This window comes from Bison bison, unplaced genomic scaffold, assembly GCF_000754665.1.
Source record: "Bison bison bison isolate TAMUID 2011002044 unplaced genomic scaffold, Bison_UMD1.0 scf7180017864136, whole genome shotgun sequence".
NCBI lineage: Eukaryota > Metazoa > Chordata > Mammalia > Artiodactyla > Bovidae > Bison > Bison bison.
This window is the reverse complement of record NW_011494708.1, coordinates 2,730,034-2,751,341: the sequence shown is the minus strand read 5'-3', so window position 1 is coordinate 2,751,341 and position 21,308 is coordinate 2,730,034. Positions and strand designations below refer to the sequence as shown.

The window sequence follows — 21,308 nt, the reverse complement described above, 5'->3', positions numbered from 1 at the left end:
GAGGCGGCAGGTCCGCTGCCCCGCTACTTGCAGCTGTACCAAGGAGTCCATCATCTGCGTGGGCTCCTCCTGGGTGCCCAGGATCGTGCCGGGCGACATCAGCTCCCTGTGAGTGAGTGGGACCCCGCCAGCCCCTTGCCCCGTCCTGCCCCACCCTGCCGCCCGGGAGTTGCCTCTGGCGCCGGGACAGCGCGACCCTGACTCCCCGGCTTCCCGGCCCCCTTTCTTTGCGTTTGGGGTGGGGAGTGCTATGGGACGTGGGTGGAGCCTCGGGCCCCGGGGAGGATGAGGGGAACCCGAGTCTGGGAAGCCGGACAAGTCCCTGTGGTAGTGTTTTCTCAAAGTCTGGCCCGCTGGCCACCTGCATCAGATCCACCTGGGGGAGTTTGTGCCAAGGCAGATTCTGGGGCCCGCGCGGAATGATGCAGGGTCTGGGGAGTGGAGCTTTGGAGTCTGCATTTGGCCGTCCCCAGGTGGCACTGGCATGCATTAAAGTTTGAGAGGAGGATGTGTGCTGGAGTGGAGAGGTGTGGGGGTTGTGTGGGGGCGTGTATATGCAGCCCAGCAGAACTGGAGCAATGATGAGGCCTCACTGTCCCACCCGAGGTCTGGGGCTGTGGTTTCCACAGTGGCCTCCTCTGGACCTGTTCACACTGCAGGTTGGACAGAACCTGGGAAAGGGCATGTCATCTCTGGAAGTGGTGATGCTGTTCCATGTGGCCTGGAAGACGGAAGCACAGGGGACTTGGTGGAGCACTAGAGAGTGTGGGCATGCAGCTCAGTGGGCAAGTGCTGGGAATCAGCCTGACTTCTTGCCCTGAGTTTACAAGGCCTTCTTGCCAACTTCCCCACCACGCATTACCTTGGCTGCTTATTCAGTGCTGGAGGAGCAGATAGGAAAGGGCTTCCCCTTACTGATTCACCTGCTTGAGAATGCTTTCAACCTGGCCTTACGCAGTCACTCAGGCCACATGACCAGGTCTCATCATGGCTGTGGAAGGGGCTCTTGGCTTGTATCTTCACTGCTAGGAACTGTTTCCTGCTGAGATGACTCCTTTGTTCCTGGCCGAGGTGCTGGAGTGATACCTATTCTGTCACAGGGCACGGATTCCCCCTGGGGGTGGGGAGGAGAAAGTTGCTCACACTTTCTCTTATCTCCACTTCCCTGCCTCCATCCCAAGCAAGGTACTGGGGTCTGGACCCAGGAGTGAAGAGCTTCATGTTTGCATTTTTAGAAGTCAGGAGACTCTGGCCAGGCCAGAACAGAGGGCCCATTTGATGCTTAATATTGCTAAGTCAGATGACATGGAGAATTCCAGAAATGAGAATTCCCCTGGTTAAATCCCTTATACCACCAGCTGCTTAACACAATGGCATGCTAACTGAAATCATTCTGAAATGATGTATTGAGGTCCTGCTGGGGCCAGAGAGGATGAGGGACCTGGTGGCTAAAACAGTCAAGTTCCTTGCTCTGGTTGACCGTTAAATCTGACAGATGGCATTGCCTCCCACTGCACATTCAAGTTCAGGTGTCTCTGAGTTTTTCCCCAAGGCTTTCACGGTGCATTTAATCAGAAGTGCTCTGAGTGACTTTCAGAGCTGTGCTCCCAAGGGGAATGCTTAATCCTACCCTGGAGTTTCGTGGGCCAACATTAATGCTGTGTCTACACAAACAGAATCATGGGCAGAGGTAAAGCAATTATCCATTTTCAGCTAGGGCCTCCTGTAGTTAAGAAAAGGAAGTAGGGGGATTGATTTAAACCGGCTGAGATAATGTCTATGGAAGGAGCTAGACTGATGGTAAAGGTTTCCGTTATTCAGCACAGTTTTCTTATTGATCCAGTTCATTGGAAAATGGCTGGACTCGTCTTGTTTCTTATCCCAAGAAGTCCTGCTTGAAGCCTCACTCCTGAGTGGAGGAGTTTGGACAAGGCCACTCGCCCATCCTGCCTGGCACTTCCTGAAGCAACATAGTTTCCATTTTGTTCCTCTCTTGCCTGTAGGAGCCTGGTAAATGGAACATTCTCGGAAATCAAGGACCGGATGTTTTCCCATCTACCGTCCCTGCAGTTGCTGTGAGTGTGGGAAATCCTCTCTGGAATTGGGGGTCCTGGGGCTGTGGTCTTGGGAAGAGCCATTTCTGCCTCCTGGGTATCTGTCCTTCCCAAGATACCCGTGCTCTACCAGTAAACCAAGGCAGGCTCTTAGTGTTGATTTGGCCCATCGTGCCCCCACCAAGCTGAGTCCCAGTGTCCAGCTCCCTTTCCGTCTCTGGCATGTGTTTTCTTCAAGGACTTTATTGTAGATGCCATCGCCCACACCCAGCAACAACTGGGGAGATTAATTACATTGAATTATGGCCTGAATTTTGCCCAGATGAACCATTTCCCAAACACCTCCCTTTAAAAGAGAGCCTGCATGTTCAACTCTTAATGTTATTATGGTCATAGGAATATTTCTAGTTGACTGAGTATGTCAACTGTTGGGCAGCATGCTACGCATTTATGGGCAAATTTTTATTTAATGATATCAGTATTTTCCTTTTCCCATTTGACAGATGGGAAAACTGAGGCTCAGAGAAGTTAAGTAACTTGCCCCAAATCACAGCCAGAATTCTGACCCAGGGCCCAAAGCCCACAGTCATAACTCCTCTTCATCACAGGTGCTCCTGCCAAGTACTTGTGTCCTGTGCCTTTAGCCTTGGTCAGTTAATATTTACTGATAAAAAGCAATGTCCAAAATGCAGTTTTCAAAAGCAAATCAGTGACAGGCAAAGTCAGGAGTACGTAGCTCATTCTTTATTTGTATTCATTTCTTAAGCTTGAATGAGATCAGAATGAAAACCACCAACATTCTTGATGCATACAGAAAGATATGAAGACATGGCATATAGTAGACTCATCCCAAGTCAATTTCATGTTGATATTTTTGTTCTTGAAATGTTATGTACCTACTTACAACATTATCCTTACCATTTTAAAATCTGTAATTTATGAGAAATTATAGTTCTATTAAAATATTCTTATGATACAAATGCAGAATAGTCATCAGTGGTGACGGTAGAGACTATATAAACTTTTACCAAAGGCTTAAGTGGCAGCTCAAACAGCTATGTGGTGAAAAAGAATCTTCTGAAGTTTTCTTAAACTTTTTTATGATTTCCCATGGGCGCGTGTAGTATGCTAGGAAGGTTTCGTGTTTTGTTTCGTTTTGTTTGGTCTCAGCTGTGTGACTTTGATCAAGTCACTTAACTTCTCTGAATTCAAGTTTCTCTAAGAGTCAGAGTGCTTCTTTTTAGATGTGTGCATCATAAAGCACTCACTGGCTGTTTAGTTGTGCTGAACATTAGAAAGCTGTGAGATAACAGCTCTTAAGTCATATTTACTGATACCCACGGGGAAGAAAGGTGGAAAATAAGGGGGACCAGAAAATCTGGCCAAAGGGAATCCACTTGCCATTATCCATCTGCGTCTATGAGTCAGGTTGTGTACAGAATGGGCCATGCTGAGAAGAGCCCATGTTTGCCCACAGATCAGAACATAACCAAAGAAACAGAAATGGCCTTACCATGAAACTCAACTTTTGAACTTCTTCACTGGAATCTGTTGGTATCTGTCTCTTGCTTTCAGATTGCTGAATTCTAACTCATTCACAGTCATCCGGGATGATGCTTTTGCTGGACTCTTTCATCTTGAATACCTGTAAGTTTTGTGCTTTGTCTATGTGCTGAGTAATTGGTATGTCAGTGGAATGGCTGTATTGCTTTCCAAGCTGGAACAGCATCTCTTAGAGAGCTTGGGGGTGGGGGAGAAAATGCAGAAAACCCCATTCTCTTTTCAGCGCTGACCTTTTATAGTTTACTTGTGTATGAACATGCTGGGACAGGAGGAGGTTGGAGAAAAAGAGGGGGAAAGGGAACAAAGAAGGAAAGATATTCATTCATTCTCTGCTGACATTTAATTTGTCATGTCATAAGCACAATTGGAAATTGCATCGGGTATTTTTACCTCTCAAAACTAGGCGTGGATTTGCTGATCAGCCAGAAATAAAGCTGAAGGATTCCGAGGGTTACATATTTGTAAGAAAGTCTCCCTATTTGGGGTTACAACTTCATGTTTTTAATTCAACTGCTCTATATCTCATTTTCAGTATCCCCTGTGAGCTGCTGCTGGGAGTCTAATTTTATTTTTTCTCCTTTAAAATAAAGGTTATTTTTCCCTTTTCAGATGTGCAGTTGTCCCGTCACCAGCAATGAGCTCTGCCCTCCCTCTGATTTCTGCCTTTTCACACTCTCATAGTCTTTTTTCCCCTTAAGTTCTCCCATCCTTGTCTCTTGTCACTTTGTAATAATATTAATCCAGCTATCAGATGGGATTTCCTCACTTAGCATTCAGAATGATTTTTAAAACCTTGTCTCTGCCTTCTTATCTGAGATATTTGAATTCTAAGCACATCCTGTGTCTAGGAAAGCTCTCTGCTGATTTTCTGTCCCCAGGAAAGATGTCTCTGGAGGAATTCTTTCTCCAGAGGACACATAATACAGGTACTGTCATGATACCTGATAGTCTAGGTAACCTGGAAAGAGTAGTCAGGCTGAAGCGCTAAGTTTAACTAGGTTCTACGGAAGCACATAAACAGTCAGGGGAGGTGCTGAGTGAAGAGCAGTCTGTTCTCTCTTTCCAGTAGTGCATCTTCCTGTCACAGTTATTGAGGAGGAGGTTTGCTTCTCAGTTTTTACTGAAGTCTATTACTGAATAGACCCCTGACTTTAAAAAAAAAAAAAGACCGGATCATTCTCAGTGTACGAATCAAGAACTGTTTTACTAACTAATGACATCACAGTGCAAAGCCTGTCCCTTGGACCATCTCATCAGAGACCCTCTTATACTTGAAGAAATGTGAGGCCGTAAACTGAAATTTTGTTCTCTGTGGCCCTAGGGAATAGTCCCAGTGCATTCACTTCATGTATTTCCCACAAAGACTTTAAAGCACGGCTGGAGTTTTTATTGTGAGATCCTATGTGCAAGCCCTAAGACATTTAAGCACTGAGTTTGGTCTGTGTTCAACTTCCTTATACTTTCCATTTCCAGTGACCTGGAGATCAGAGAGTATCTCTGTCTTGTCGCCCATGTGTTCAGAGGTGACACTGTGCAGGACATGATGAACTCAAGCTTGTTGGAGTAAGGGAGTGAAAATCTCTGTCATGTCCGACTCTTTGCAACCCCATGGACTATACAGTCCTTGGAATTCTCCAGGCCAGAATACTGGAGTGGGTAGCCTTTCCCTTCTCCAGGGGATCTTCCCAAACCAGGGATCGAACCCAGGTCTCTTACATTGCAGGCAGATTCTTTACCAGCTGAGCCACAAGGGAAGCCCAAGCTTGTTGGAAACCAAGTTTAATTGAATTCTCCCTGGGCAAAGACTTCAATGTGTGCATAAGCACTCAGTCACTCAGTTGTGTCTGACTCTATGCAACCATATGGACTGTAGCCACCAGGCTCCTCTGTCCATGAGATTCTCCAGGTGAGAATACTAGACTGGGTTGCCATGCCCTCCTCCAGGGGATCCTCCCAACCCAGGGATTGAACCCATGTCTCCTGTGTCTCCTGCCATTGGCAGTCAGCTTCTTTACCCATTCAGCCACCTGTGAAGCCCAAAGGCTTCAATATGGAGGTGTAAAACAGAGGGCTGTGTTCAAGGGACAATGATATAAAGAAAAATATTAATAGCCAGGTGCTGTGAAATGTAAGGTTGGAGGGGGAAAGAGGTCTGGAAGTGTTCCAGTCTTGTGGAATTTGAGAGTATCTTGCCTTTGTCTTGGAGAAGGAAATGGCAATCCACCCCAGTACTCTTGCCTGGAAAATCCCATGGACAGAGGATCCTGGTAGACTATATACAGTGCATGGGGTCGCAGAGTCGGACATGACTGAGTGACATCACTTTCCTTTCCTTTCCTTTGCCTTTGTCTAGGGCTTTCTTCTTTCTCCCCCAAAGTGTTTCTACCCTTGCTGCCGACTCTGACTTTGAAGACTTCCACGCTGCTTCTGGAAGGAATGCAAAAAGCATATCTGTGTGCATGCACTCTTGCACACACACCCGGTTTCCACTTGGAATCTGGTGTCGCTGGCCGAGCCCTTGGGCATGAATTTCTGAAATTCATAAGTGCATTCAGATTCCATTCTGAAAGCATCCCAGTATCTTTTTTGAGGTATTAAGCACAGGAAATTCAGTTTAATTATATGGATTTTCTTCTTAGGTTCATTGAAGGGAACAAAATAGAAACAATTTCAAGAAACGCCTTCCGTGGCCTCCGTGACCTGACTCACCTGTAAGTCCTGTGAAAAGTGTTGTAACTTCTTTAATGTGTAGAGTGAGGGTCACTTCCTGGTGCTTCTCTCCTTTTTAAAAATTTTTACTTTATATTGGGGTATAGTTGATTTACAATGTTGTATTAGTTTCAGGTGTACAGCAAAATGATTCAGTTATACATATACATATATCCGTTCCTTTTCAAATTCTTTCCCCATGTAGGTTATTATAGAGTACTGAGTAGAGTTCCCAGTGCCTCTCTTTCTTGGCTGTTTTGTCCATATTATAATATCCGCTGAAGGAATTCATTTCTAGGTTGCCCGAGAGGTTTCCATATTGTCAGTCGGGCGCCATCCCATCATAAGCACTCACACACTTGGCTTCCTTATCTTCTCCATCCTCCTGAACCACCATTATGGTCCACATGACTGCCTGTGAGATCGGGGAGCGACGGGAGTGATGGAGGACGTGGAAAGGAAAGGAACATGTACTGCATACCTACTCTCTGCTTAGTAAGCTTTTCTTTATCTTTCTCCTTAATCTGGGAGTCCCCATTGTACAGATTTGGGAACTGAGGCTTACCTAACTCATTGAAGAATGCTGAATGGAGGAACACTTGTTGAAGCAGAATAGAGACATTTTTGTGGTTCCTTTAATTTGAATGCAAATAGCTTTTTCTTTTATGTTGGATTTATCTGTTGCTTAAGCTAAGCTCTCTGGGTTCTTTAATAGCTTTCTGGAGAAAAAAATTAAACAAATTGATTTGAATTGGCGTATCAAATGAAACAAGCACACACACTTAGCAAATTTAGAAAACTGGGGAGATAGTGGCTGAGCTTATGAAAATGTGAACATCGTCTTTGTCTTGGTAGGAGCAATTTAACAGCCAGGAACCAGTCACATTTGCATACTAGAAACTTTGTGTTTGAGTAGGATAACATACCCCATTTCCATAGCGAGCTTGCCTATGGTCAAAAAAACAAACTGGGGAAATTGAAGGGCTTTGAGCAGGAGTATTAGGCAAGGGTGGCAGTACCTCCCGTATGTGCACTCTAACTGATAAAGCATCTAGAGAGATGATCTTTTACATCAGACCCTGATAGAGGCAAAGGTATCTGTCATTAGGGCTCAGCGAGCACTTGATTTTGGAGTCCTACCAATCAAAAGTCTTGCCTGAGTCATAGTTTGTAGAGGAAGAAGATGAGGGAGCGGGAATGGGAGGTCCAAATAGCACAGCCAATCCTGGACAGCATCAAACTCTTGTTGGCGTTATTTCTCTGTGATTTCTTTCTTTCCTATAAAAGTCTTGATTGTTTTTTCGGATTCAGCCTAGATGCCCAATCCCCACATTCTTGCAGAGGCCAAGACAGTGGGCTTTGAGTTACATAGACTTAGGTGCAAATCTCAAGGCTGCCATTTGTTAAGATTATTTAACCTTTTTTGAGCCTCACTTTCCTCATCCGTGAAAATGGGGATGATTATACTGAACTCATAAAATAGCTGCACATAGTGGGTTAATGCTTGTTTGCAGAGCATCCGGCCCATTATCCGTGGTAAATGCCCAAGATCTGGTTGGCATTATTATCATCTTCCTCCTCCACAGCAGAGCATCATCATTCCCTCCATCCACTCAGGAAGAAGTCTCAGTTTTCTCCAATGGCTGCTGAGTAGCCTTGGCAGTTTGGGTGGCTAGACAGGGTCTTTGGTAAGACAGCTGTGGATGTCTGGAGAGGAACAGCTGTGGCCGGACAAATCCACTTCCCGAAAGTCAGGAATGAGGGGCTTTGTTTCTGACCAAAGGCTCTGGGCAGATTCTGCATCTAAAGCAAAGCCAGTATGACTGGTTGACTTTGCCCAGATGTCAACTTTCATTGAACCAATTGGCTGTAAGTCCCTGATCTGAAAACAGGTGTGAATATGCAGGTACTGTGCATATATATTTGCATATTTTTGTGTAAGTGGGTCCATGCACTTCTATTCGTGGGTGCACATAACTGTGTGTGTGCTTGTGCATTTGCACATACAGCCATATGCTATGTTACCCATATTTGTGCAAGAGGCACCTCTTTGTCTGTGTGACACGCAGGGGCACACACAGAGGAAACAAAGGGGTCTTTTGTTTGGGTCCAGAGTGTATCTGATGTGTTAGAGGAGATGCATTACCATCTGGCATGTGTTACCATCCTCCAGTCAAGCCTACAGAGCACCCCCCTCCCCAGCTCTCCAGCCCTATTTCCCTGAATATGCCCACAATACTGGGCTCTCCTGAGCACACCCAATTCACCCCCATAACCAACCTTTCCCTTACATCATTTCCCTTGCCCAGGAGATGGTTTCTTCTGCCCACAGTCATCTGGAATCTACCTTTTCCTCCACAGTCCAGATTAAGTTCTCTCTGTTCCTTGGAGCCAGTCCTGATCCCCCCTCCTCCCTTGTTGTAGCCTGCCCCGCTGACTCCACACAACCAGTTCTTGGCTGTAGACACTGGCCATATTGGTTGATGCCATTTCACGGATGTTAGTTTCGTCTCTGAGCTGTGTTGAGAGCTCCCTGAGGGCAGGGTTCCTACAGCTCTTCCATTAGCTCTACTCCTCGCCAGCACCTCACATGGGGCTAAACCAGCAGGATGTTCTTTCTGACTCACTGGCAGACCAATGAGTTACCAAGCTGAGTTTTCCTTACATGCTCTACTGCAGTGTGAGTCTTATGACTTTTAAAGTTGACTCCTCTAAGGCTGGAGATATATGTAGTAATAAAAAACATTTACTATGCTGTTCAGGGTTTCCCAGGTGGTGTAGTGGTAAAGAATCTACCTGCCAATGCAGGAGATGTGAGTTAGATCCCTGGGTTGGGAAGATTCCCTGGAGTAGGAATTGGCCACCCACTCCAGTACTCTTGCCTGGAAAACTCCATGGACAGAGGAGCCTGGTGGGCTACCATCCATGGGGTTACAAAGAGTCAGGCATGACTGAGCATGCATGCAGCGTGAGCACAAAGCAGCAAAACACTGTGTAAAGAATGAGCTGATCACCCATCCTCTTTTTTTCTGTGTGAACTGGTAAGCTCATTCAGCTTCACTCCTGTGCTTAAGGAAGTGACTGTCTGAAATTTGCTTGTTTAAATACCTGCTTTTTATCTTTTATGAACTTTTCTAACACCTGCAGACTCACATTCATACACAAAGAAACACAGATCAGGTTTCAAAGCATTGAAGGAACAGTGCCAATCTGTAACTAAAATCTGGGACATTTGTTTTTCCAGCGGTCCCACAAAGCCCAAGGGACCAGTTAAGTAGTTTTAGAAATGAAGTATGTGCCATGAATTTGTAGACAAAATGAAGTGGAAAGTGAGATGTTATGCACTGCGTCTGGGGGTGTGGGGAGGTGGTGGTGGATAGTCCATCTAAATAATTCAGCTCTCTGAAATCCAAATTGAACATTTAGAACAGTTGCTTTTATTTTGGCCTTGATGACTCTATATATGCTTATCACTTCAATCCAGTGCATTTCAATTCACTAAAAATATTTAGCTAAACTAGTAATCTTTAATTAGCTAAAAAATTGTGCTTTACTTAAAAAAAAAGTGACTAACAACCAGAAAAAAATAAAAACAACTCTCTCCTTTTTAAATTTCAAAAAGCTGCTTCTAGAGAACATTCAGTCTGATTACAGTCCGAAGTCTATAATCTACAGTCTGTAGTTACAATTCTAATTTATCATCTGTTCAACCTATTTCCAACATCTTAAAAAATATACAAATAAATCATTTAGGAAAGAAATGTAAAATGATACATGAAATTGTATTTTAATCCATTTGTGGTTACCTGGATGAGAAAGGACATAATTCAGAAACTATAGGTCTCCCTGTATTCTGTTGGTATCACACAGTAAGAATGTTTGGATTAAAAATGGGCACAAAGCTTTCTATCCTAGCTGACTCTAAGAAAGAACACTCTTTCATTCCTACTTCTTGGATGGGTCATTAGGATGCTATAAAAGACTGGTTTCATATATGTTTTTAAAGAGGGTGGTGCTCAATTCCCTACGTGTTGATTATCATTTATATGTTTTCTGTTTGTACTCAAGTGTATAGAAGAAAACAAAAGTAAGCATGAGTATTTTGGCTGACTCACTCAGGGCACGAGGCCTGGGGGAAATCAGACTTGATGTACATCGTTTCAATGCCTAGCATCTTTCTCCGTCAGCAGCCCAGCACCGTGGACATTCATCTTCAGCAGGATGATGACAGGGCACTGCATAATCCTAAGTCATCAGAGAAAGCGTTGATAATATTCGTTCAAGTCTACTTCCTGAAGATGGGGACTATATTATAGAGAGACATTATAGAAAGCTCTTCAACTCGAAGAACAAAAATGCAGAATGGTTTCTAGTCAACCTTCATTAAGGAGAAAATGAGATTGATCTCAGTCATTCCCTAAACTGTGGTTCACTGAGATTTTGTATCATCATTAGGGTTAGTGCTGAGATTCTTTATGTAAAAGAGTATTTACTGAGTCCTTTTTTTTTTAAGTCACAAGTAATAAAATTCACTTGGATGCCCTACTAGGGAACTTCTTGGGATAAGACTGAACATCTGGTTTTTGGGTTTTTTTTTGATCATTCCCATTTGGTGTTTAAACTATTCCTCGAGAGAGAATTACTGAGTACCCACTGTGTGCCACTGTGCTAGATGCAAGGGGTACAGATGTGGACAGACAAAAACCTCTGATCTTATGTTTAGGGAGAATACACAGTCCATAAACAAATAGATAATATATAGTGTTTGCTAAGTGATAGTTGTGCAATGAAGATCCACAGAGCATGGAAGGGACTTGTGTAGAGATCAGGGAAGGTGGTGAAAGTGGAGGGTGGACCTGGAGAGGGTGCTGGCTGAACCATGTGAATAACTAGAGGAACAGCCTGAGGCAGATGAACACCAGGTTCAGAGAACTTGAGCTGGGAGCATGCCTAGCCTGTGTGAGGAATAGCAAAGGAACCAGTGTGGGTGATCTGAGTCAGTAGAGATTCAGTCCCACGGGTAGGTGGGAATGGAGGTAACTAGACAATGGAGGGCCTTGGGTGCCATCTAAAGGACTTTGGCTTTTATTCTGAGAAACGTGAGACGCCAACATGTATATCATATATATCATAAAACATGAGGTTTAACATATATATCAAGAGCTTAATAAATGATTGTTTTAAAAACAAAATAAAAAAACTTATATTGTGTAGTTCAGCATCTCTAATGTTTTCTTTGTATAACTAAACTAAAATTCTTTATCTCAGTATCAGTGACCAAAGTCAGACATTGAACTACACTGAGCTCTGTTTTAAATCACTTGCATTATTTAAGGGACTTCAGAGTGACTGGGCATAAAGATAATATAAACATTAAATCGTGACTTTCTTGTTCTAGTTCTTTGGCCAACAACCACATAAAAGCACTCCCAAGGGATGTCTTCAGTGATTTAGACTCTTTGATTGAACTGTAAGTAATGAAAATTAAGTTTATGTGTGCTTGTCTTGAAATCCAGTCTTCCCCTGGATTTTTATTGCATTTTGTTGTAATAGCTAAAAACCCATGACAAAGCAGCGAACACTGGGAAACAGCATATAGATTGTACTGTGTTTAATTTTGCCATGTTAACTGTGCTTAGTAGCATTAGGCCAGTGGTAATTCGGTATGCTGGGTGATAGGGTCCCCCTTTTTTCCCATGAGCAATGGTCCCCCTTTTTCCCCATCTGCTTTATTTTCTTGTGTTTTGTCATCCCTTATTGGACAAAGTTTAATGAGATCTTAAAGTATCAATCGGAGAAGGCAATGGCAACCCACTCCAGTACTCTTGCCTGGAAAATCCCATGGACAGAGGAGCCTGGTAGGCCACAGTCCGTGGGGTTGCTAAGAGTTGGAACATGACTGAGCGACTTCACTTTCACTTTTCACTTTCACGCATTGGAGAAGGAAATGGCAACCCACTCCAGTGTTCTTGCCTGGAGAATCCCAGGGACGGAGAGCCTGGTGGGCTGCCGTCTATGGGGTCGCACAGAGTCGGATATGACTGAAGCGACTTAGCAGCAGCAGCAGCAGCAAAGTATCAATTGCATTTGTCAGAGCTATCTTCCTGTAGTGTCTTGTTTGCGTGTAAGGACCTATCCTGGGTGGTGTTCTTCTTTCACCCCTCCCCCATTTCCAGCATGGTGTGGTGACATTTTCAAGAGGATTTGCAGAAATAGTGGTGTGTCAACTCTGAGAACTCTCTGTGTGCTATATGGTTAAAATCAAGGACACTAAAGAGTGTTCAATGAAGTCAATGAGAAGTAAAGGACATTGGATGCATTAAATAGAAAATTTTTTTTAATTCCATTTTTTGGGATTTGTTAAATATGTCAGGATATTAAGAATTCTGGAGTTTCATATTACTGCCAAAACATTTCTGACATGTCTATTTCTCTGCGTCTGTGTTTGTTTTGTTTTGTTAGAGATTTGAGGGGAAATAAGTTTGAATGTGACTGTAAAGCCAAGTGGTTGTATCTGTGGTTGAAGATGACGAATTCCACTGTTTCTGATGTTCTGTGTATCGGTCCGCCAGAATATCAGGAAAAGAAGCTGAATGACGTGACCAGCTTTGACTATGAATGCACAACTACAGGTATTCAGAACCTTTATCATCAAAGTCTGTTATTTAGAATAATCCTTTCTTTAAAAATACTATCAATAGGGAGTTTGGAAAATGTAGGGATAAAAGTTTTCTATCAAAATTATTTTAGGGGAAATTTAAGCGTTAAAAAAGAAATGAATTGATGTGGCAGGGAAAATATCTCAGCAGTCTGGAAGGATTTTTATTAACTGCACTGACTTTAATTTTGATTCTTTACAACTTCAAATTTCTCTAAAGCTTTTAAGGCAGGAACTGGTGAGTTTGGCATGAGAACATTTTCAAATCAGGCTAAGCTTCATGGAAAGGCAGTGCAGAGATGCCTAAATTACTGTTCTCTTGATTGAATAATATGAAATTTATTGGACACTTAACTAATAAATACCAGAATTACTCTCGTAGTTCCATGTAAAATGAGATAACTAGGTAAGTCATACATAACCATGGCAGAGTAGAAACACAAGTTAACAACGAGCTATCAAAGGGAAAAATTCACACTGAGGAAACAAAATGTAAAGAAAGCTTGATTATTTTTTCTATGGCCTGCCTCAAGGTTTCAGTTTATACATTTTTAGGTTAAAAGATAAAATTAAAATACTGTCTCAACTGTCATATCTTGTAGAAAACAGGAGAGTAGTTCCATATGAAAGCTTAGATGGAGTTTCTACAGCTTTTAAAGCCACATTTTAAAGGAGAGCGGATCAAGCCACAGTATGCAACCTGCTTACCAGACTTATAAAAATAAACATTCAGGCTGAGAGTTGATATCTACAAAGCCTCAAGGCATGTCAGTAGGAGCAGCAGGATTGAAAACTCAGAAAATAGTTACAGAAACTCAAAAGACAAAAACTCCAAGAACAAAATACCACATTTAAACTCTACTGCTATCCCCTGATCAAATAAACAAACAAAAACTCAGAAGTAAAAATTATTTCCAGATATCTTTGTCAATAAGGGACGCCGACAAGTTCTGTCCTTTTCTGAGAGGAAACTTGAAGTCTTATGGAAATGCCCTTGTCTTTCATCACTGAACAGGGACTTATTCAGCTGTGTAATTGGCAGGTGCCCTTTAGCCAGCTGAGGCCACTGGGGGTTTATTTATTGTATTGTAGAGCAGCGCAATAAATCAGAGGTCACGGTCAATGACGTTTGCACCAAAAGGTTGCATTCAAGGCCATGCCATACGAAATGTGAAACCACAGCTCACTGGGGCTCCTTTCTGCCTCTTCTCATTTTTCTGGAAAGTTTTTTAAACCCTACACTGAAGTGAGCAGCTTTTCCGTTGTTCTCTTCACACCTGGCCCTAGTGTGTGAAAACTGCCAGTCTCAGAGAGAAATAGCTTGGGCTGTAGAGAGCCTTGGAACTCGGGCATCTGTTCCAGACCTGGCATCTCTGGGGTAGCATGAAGTCCTTAACATATTTTGGGCATTCTCTTATATATATTTCTCTTCCCTAACAAGCTTTTTGCTAAAATTTAGAAAGTTAGCACCCCACCCTAGAAGCAAGGAAATGATGATTCTGCCTTTGTACTTGTTTTATCCCCTTAAGGCTCATGAACAAATAAACTCTGGCTCACAGCATCTTCCATCATGAAAAAATGGTGCCAGCAAGCTGTGACCCACCCCCAAATATAGTCCCTTCCTATCTTCTGGCTCAGATCAAGCCTCATCCTCTGCTGCTTTATTTAGGACTAGGGAGGAAATAGGTGAAGAGGGATGGAAGTTGGAAAGTCAAGTCTGAGATTCATGGTACCGGTATTGCATCCTTACACGAGATTGGGGAAGAAGCATATTTTCTCAGTGCCTTGTTTTCCTCTTAGCTCAGGGTTTTAGGAAGGAGTAAATTCTTTTTTTTTTTTTCCTTTTTTTTTTATTTTTTTTTTCTCTAATTTTATTTTATTTTTAAACTTTACATAATTGTATTAGTTTTGCCAAATATCAAAATGAATCCGCCACAGGTATACATGTGTTCCCCATCCCGAACCCTCCTCCCTCCTCCCTCCCCATACCATCCCTCTGGGCCATCCCAGTACACCAGCCCCAAGCATCCAGCGTCATGCATCGAACCTGGACTGGCAACTCGTTTCCTACATGATATTTTACATGTTTCATTGCCATTCTCCCAGATCTTCCCACCCTCTCCCTTTCCCACAGAGTCCATAAGACTGTTCAATACATCAGTGTCTCTTTTGCTGTCTCGTACACCGGGTAGGAAGGAGTAAATTCTTTAGGTAGATGTCTCACCTTGTTCTTCCCAGGGAGAGGAACGTATGATTACCATCCTGTTCCTAGCGCAGGGGTGTAATTAACACCACAAAGCCACCCCTGGCTGGTTTCAGCTCTCCAGATTAATCACAGTCCCTCCATAACACTCTGCTTCAAGTCTATTTTTAACCACCTCCAAAATCCCTGTTACCTGCTCATGATTCCCCATGTTAGGTGGATAATTCACTAAATTCCTTAGAGGGAGTGAATTTTGCATCCTAATTGTCCCGTTAGCTTCCCTATTTCAGGGCTGATGAAAATGCAAAGAGAAATAATGCATTAATGTGCAGTTTCTCTCCCCATAGGATCAGCATCATGTATAATTTATTTCCTGCAAGTGCTATAAATAGCTATGTAAAAATCTGTTGATTCCAGTGGGAGCAAGGCCTAAATTGTAAGAGTCCTACTGACATCATGAACTTGATCCGACGTGAATGGAAGTGGCAGGGCTTCTTTCAGAGAAGGCCATTAATACTTTAACACTAGTAAATTGATGTCATATCAATATGTGGATTGTTTGAGATCTTTCCACAATGAATGTGCTTTTGCTGTCTCTGACAAGTAATGTAAGAGGGGGATGAGGGAAGATGTTTAAATTCTCCAGGTCCCCTCCCCCATTCACACAAGAACACATTCATCAATCATATTGTTTCCCCCGTTTCTTCCCCTTTTTCTTCTCTTCTTTCTTCCACCTGTTCCTCCTCCCCTTTTCGGTCAGCAGCATCAAAGAGGGAGAAGGAGTCTCCTATTAAGAACTAGATCTATGAGACTTCCTTGGCGGTCCAGTGGTTAAGATTTTGCCTTCCAGTGCAAGGGGTGCGGGTTCGATCCCTGGTAGGAGGTTAAAATACCACACACCTTGAGGCCAAAAGACGTAAAACAAAAGCAGTATTGTAACAAATTTAATAAAGATTTAAAAAATGGTCCACATTAAAAAAAATTTAAAAAAAAGAATTCTATTTATAATTCAAATGATTTAGGAGTCTGCTTTGTCAGCTAGGATATAGAAAATATTATGAAACCAACGTTTTTGGGGAAATCAATGGAAATAGGGCCATTAGAGGCTAGATTTGTAAAATGCTCTCTATTTTTGGCAGCTCTCTTTCTGGAACTTTTTAAAATAAAAAAAATGTAAGCTTTTGGGTCTGTGCTTTGAACAGCCTGCATTTTTAAGCTCACGAGTGCTCATGTTGCTGGGGATTCAGTGTAGGCAGAAGTCTGTGCATACAAGGAGTTGGGGTTATAGTCATCGGGAGTGTTTGTAACCTTGGGCACACTTGGATGAGAAAAGACAAGCGGAGACGCTGGAGGAGGTGATAGCCCTCTTGGCTGTAATTCAAAGAACACGGCTGTACTCGCTGAGTACTCTTCTACCTCCAAGAAAGGGAACAGACCATGGCTGCTCCTGTTCCCTTTCCCATTGACCAGCCTGTGAACATGGAAACCTCTTGCAGCCCCCAGAGCACTTTCTGACTTTTACACTGGGACCGCCAGGGCCCACTGGAATGAATCAGGCAAGTTTTCCAATTTTTAGTCTTTGACCAAGCAACGCTGGTATTTGGTGGGTCTTGAGAGAGGAGAGGGAGCCTGGAGCCATGCTGGAGCCCTAAGTCTTCACACAGGCAGCTTCTCACTGTCGTTGTGACATGTATAAAACTCCTGAGTGCAGCCACGGCTGGGCACTCACACTTACCAGCTCTCTCCTGTTGGGTCTCTGCAGCACCCTTGTGAGATAGAAGTGGCTCTCACTTTATTCCTGGGGAATCTGAAGCTCTTTCCTGAGTTCCTGGAGCAGTAGGTGCAGGTGGGTTAGGAGCCATCTGTTCCACCTGCCTTGGTGCTTCTGAATGTTTCAGAAGGGAGTTACCTCCTCCATTCCTGCTGCCTGTCCCCACAGATCCTTGGTCACCTTTTGCTGTCAGAGGCAGAGGCAGCCTTCTCTCTGCTTCTCCCCCTTCTCTCTATACCTGCAAGTGTCCTTCATTCAGGCTCATCCTCTCCCCCGACATCTTCAGAGTAGGCCAGGGTGAGGTCAGCCCTCCCACACTTGCCAAGTCAGTAGCTCCTGTCCACTTGCAATGAAATGGGCCCCTCCAAAGAGGTGACACGTATGAACACACACCGCATGTAAAGCACTGTTCTACATGAGTATGAATCATAATAAATGACGAGGAAACTGAGGCCGGGCAAGGTTGGGCAACTTCCCTGAGTTCACTCAGCAAAAAAACAGTCATAACTCAGGCATTTTATCTTAGATGCCGTTACGATGGACACTTACCCCGAGAGATAGCCCAGCAGTGGCCAGAACAGTGGAGGGGACTGCCTCGTGTGTGCTGAGTCTGAGGTCAGCATGTCCACCGCATTGCCTAATCTGTCCCTGACACTGTGCTTGAGAGGCAGGTATCATTGTCCCCATACTGCAGATAAGTAAACTGAGGCCTTGTAAAGGGAAGTGCACAGCCTGGGAATTCAAAGGCAGAAGGTGGTTTCAGGTGGTTTGACTGCAGGCACAGTGCTCTTTCCGGTGCCTCACTCTGCCCTTACTCCTCAGCCCTACTTTCTCCTGCCCCTGACTGGCATTGCTCATCCCACCCCTGTCCATGCTTCCCACCTCAACACTGGCTCAGCTGCTCTGCCACTGACCTGCCTCTGGTCCTTCTGCACTGGCCTTCCTTAGTTATTATCTGGTGTCTGGCCTGTGAATGCCTTTCTCATTTGGCATCTTTGTGAGGCTTCTGAGTCAGTTATTTCTTGAATGGCGGCTGTGAGCTTGTGTCATGGAGACCCAGGCCCTTCCTTAGGAAGCCTTTCCAGAGACACATCATGCTGGTTGTGTGTCAGTGGCCAAGAGCACACCCTCTCTGAGCTTCAGCTTCTGGAGCTAAGATTCCTTGAATTTTTCCAAATGTGACCCTGATATCACTATAGGTAGGTAGGTTTAGTTGCTAAGTTGTGTCTGACTCTTGCAACCCCATGGATTGTAGCCCACCAGGCTCCTCTGTCCGTTGGATTTCCCAAGCAAGCATACTGGAGTGGGTTGCCATTTCCTTTTCCACGGGATCTTTCTGACCCAGGAATTGAACTCAGGTCTCCCCTTGTGGCAGACTCTTTACTGACTGAGCTACCAGGATGCCACAAAATTGGAGATTCAATCACTGTGAATAATCACGTGTGAACAATAGTGCCTGATTCTGAGTCCAGTGAGTTAGGACTGGTCCTGTGGATTGTACCCATCAGAACAGGTTTGCAGAGGAGATGGGACTTCAGCAGGCATAGAGAAGGATTGAGAGGGGAAGAAGTGGGCAAAGCCAGGCTTTTCTCATAGGAATGACTTTCCTAAACCAGACATCCACCCTCATTTTATTCTGGGCGCTTTTAGCCTGCCAAGAAGCAGCGAACCCTAAAATATTTCTGGCCAGAGAAATAAACTCTTATGAATGTTTTGGGTTTTTTTTTTTTTTTCTTCACTAGTTCTCTGGCTACCCCACACACTAACTATTCTTGCATCCAGTGGCATGTTAACCCTGTTTCTTGGTGAAACTGTACATTCCTACCAAGATTTCAGACAGTGAGTCATTGTAGCTCAGGGGAGCGATACAGATGACGGGTATTGACTTACCACTAAATGGAGGAGCAGAGCGTGTGCTCAAATAGGATGACTTCTATGCTGCTGGAAAATTTAAGATCTCCTGCAACTGCCCTCTGAGCTGCAGAGTGTTGCCCAGATCCCAGGTACTGCCATACTTAGCACTGTACGAGGCTAGTAATCAGTAAACACACTTAGGTTAACTTCCCCAAACTGTGGGCTTTATAAACCTCCGAGACCTAGTCAGAGAGTTCAGTTTGGTTTCCAAAAGTGCCTTTTTGGGAGTTAACTTTCACTTTTCTTTACTACTGGGACTATTCTGAGTGAGCTAAAAATACAGCATCTCGAAAAGGAATTTAACCACAGCATCCCGTCTTCACAGAGTAAATTTCATGGTAATTTCAGGAATGTTACTCTGCAGCATCCTTGCTGTCCTGTCTTTTTGAAAGCCAGGTCTCACCAAATTTGTTTAAAACTTTGAGATACTCTAGCCAAGCTCGTGAGCTATTTATCTCAGGGAAGCTGTGTAAGAAGCTGTGCGTTCAATCTGCTAACCCCATGCAAGCCAGAACCCTCTGGAATCTCTCAGACTGAAACATGCTGGGATGTGTGGTGTTCTCTCCCACCCTCCCTTCTCCCCAGTCTTCTTTGGAATCAATGAGAGAAAAGATAGAAGGGGTGAGGGTAGCGGTCTGTAATTCTCACAGGAGATCTCATGGGGACTTTTTTTTTAAACACACATTCCCAGATTTTGTTGTTCATCAGACTCTGCCCTACCAGTCAGTTTCAGTGGATACGTTCAACTCCAAGAATGACGTGTACGTGGCCATCGCTCAGCCCAGCATGGAGAACTGCATGGTGCTGGAATGGGACCACATCGAAATGAATTTCCGGAGCTATGACAACATTACAGGTGTGTTGTGGCTTTGACTGGATGTACTGACCTCATTTCAGAGTAGTCTAAAACCCGGGAGAGAAGAAATGTTCTTTGTCATCCTGAGAGGGAGCTTGGCTCTCCCGCTTGATTTGATTTGGGAACACTTTCCAGCCTACCCACTTCTCTCCAACTTTTTCTGGATGTGGTGAGTTATGGTGCAAACAGAAAGCTCAGGTGGTGATTCTACTTACTGTTGGTGATCCTTTTGTAAAGGGAGAGGGTGATGGGGGGCCTGTGGTGGGAAGCACTTTCCTGAAATGGGGAGAAGTCACTTCTAGAATCCCTTGATTTTGAACAGTCATGACAGCCTAAGACTGCACGAGCTTTCTAGCAGCTATATGCATCCTTTGACTTTTGTGATGCTGGTAACTAGAATGTTAATACATACACACACGCACACACACAGTCTCATGCACACAAGTGTGGACACACACACAACACACAGACATACACTCTGTAGCTGTTTCTACTGCCCCCTGGCCAGGCCCTGGTGATCACTGCTTTGTTTTAGCGTGTGCATGCAAAGTTGCTTCAGTTGTATCCAACTCTTTGTTACCCTATGGAATATGGCATTCCAGGCTCCACAGTCCATGGGATTCTCCAGGCAAGAATACTGGAGTGGGTTGCCATACCCTCCTCCAGGGGATCTTCCCAACCCAGAGATCAAACCCAGAGATCTTTTATGCCTCCCGCTTTAGCAGGCGAGTTCCACCTGGGAAGCCCTTCCTTTTAGTAAATACATACAAAATAAGCATAAATGGCTTCCTAAATTCAAACCTTTGGGATAAGACTTGGTGGTTCATTCAGTGCTGTCACTGAATCCCAGTGTCTTAGAGCTACTAAAAATAGACCATCTACTTGCTTTTTAAATAAGTGGATAAAGTCAAAATAATCTTTCAAAGACTTCTGTATTGAAATGCAATCTAATCATAATCCTGACTTTACAAACAGCACCGTTAACTGTGGCCCCGTGTGCGGGTTTCCTTCTGTGATTCCTGGTCTGATTGCAGCAGCATCTTGCTGCTGCAGAGGGGGCACGTCCAGGTAGCATTTCAGGGTCCAGAGGCTCCTAGGAACCTCTCAAGCCCAAGGTGGCCTTGCCACAGGTGCAGGGATGCAGGGAGAGAGACGCTCTCCATTGGAGGCAGAGCTGCTAATGAGCCTGATCTGGCGAGAGGTCTGTGAGACGTACATCTCGATGCTCCAAGATGCCATCTGGCCTCCCAGTGCTGAGCCCACATTCCTGGGGAGCAGCTTTACTCACTCCAAGTGCAGACTCAGCACAGGTGAGTGCTGCGGTTCACAGTGCAGTGCACGATGGAGGGAAGCCCAGGCCTCAAGACCCAAGAGCCAGTCCATGTTAGAAGAAAAAGGAGGGTGAGAGAGGGACTCGCTTTGTTACCTGCAAGGTTTTTTGCTTGTGCCTTTTCTCTGACCTGGAAGATCGGCAAGGGCTAAGTGAACCAGCCCCTCTGCCTTCTCTCCTGCCTCCCACTTGAGGAAGTAGGAGCAGAGTGAAGTTGTGCCTTAAAGCAAGGAGTTCTGATGCCAGTGCT

At 44.3% G+C, this 21,308-nt stretch overlaps 1 protein-coding gene across 1 annotated transcript in view; it reads left to right on the top strand.

Moving 5' to 3' along the window:
- Positions 1-21,308, top strand: part of LGI2 (leucine-rich repeat LGI family, member 2) — a 30,569-nt gene that overhangs the window by 1,625 nt on the left and 7,636 nt on the right. Inside the window, exons 2-8 of the mRNA XM_010839939.1 lie at positions 4-108; positions 2,004-2,075; positions 3,630-3,701; positions 6,257-6,328; positions 11,725-11,796; positions 12,789-12,958; positions 19,564-19,728. Coding sequence (XP_010838241.1) covers positions 4-108; positions 2,004-2,075; positions 3,630-3,701; positions 6,257-6,328; positions 11,725-11,796; positions 12,789-12,958; positions 19,564-19,728 — 728 coding nt within the window. The remainder of the gene's footprint in view (positions 1-3; positions 109-2,003; positions 2,076-3,629; positions 3,702-6,256; positions 6,329-11,724; positions 11,797-12,788; positions 12,959-19,563; positions 19,729-21,308) is intronic.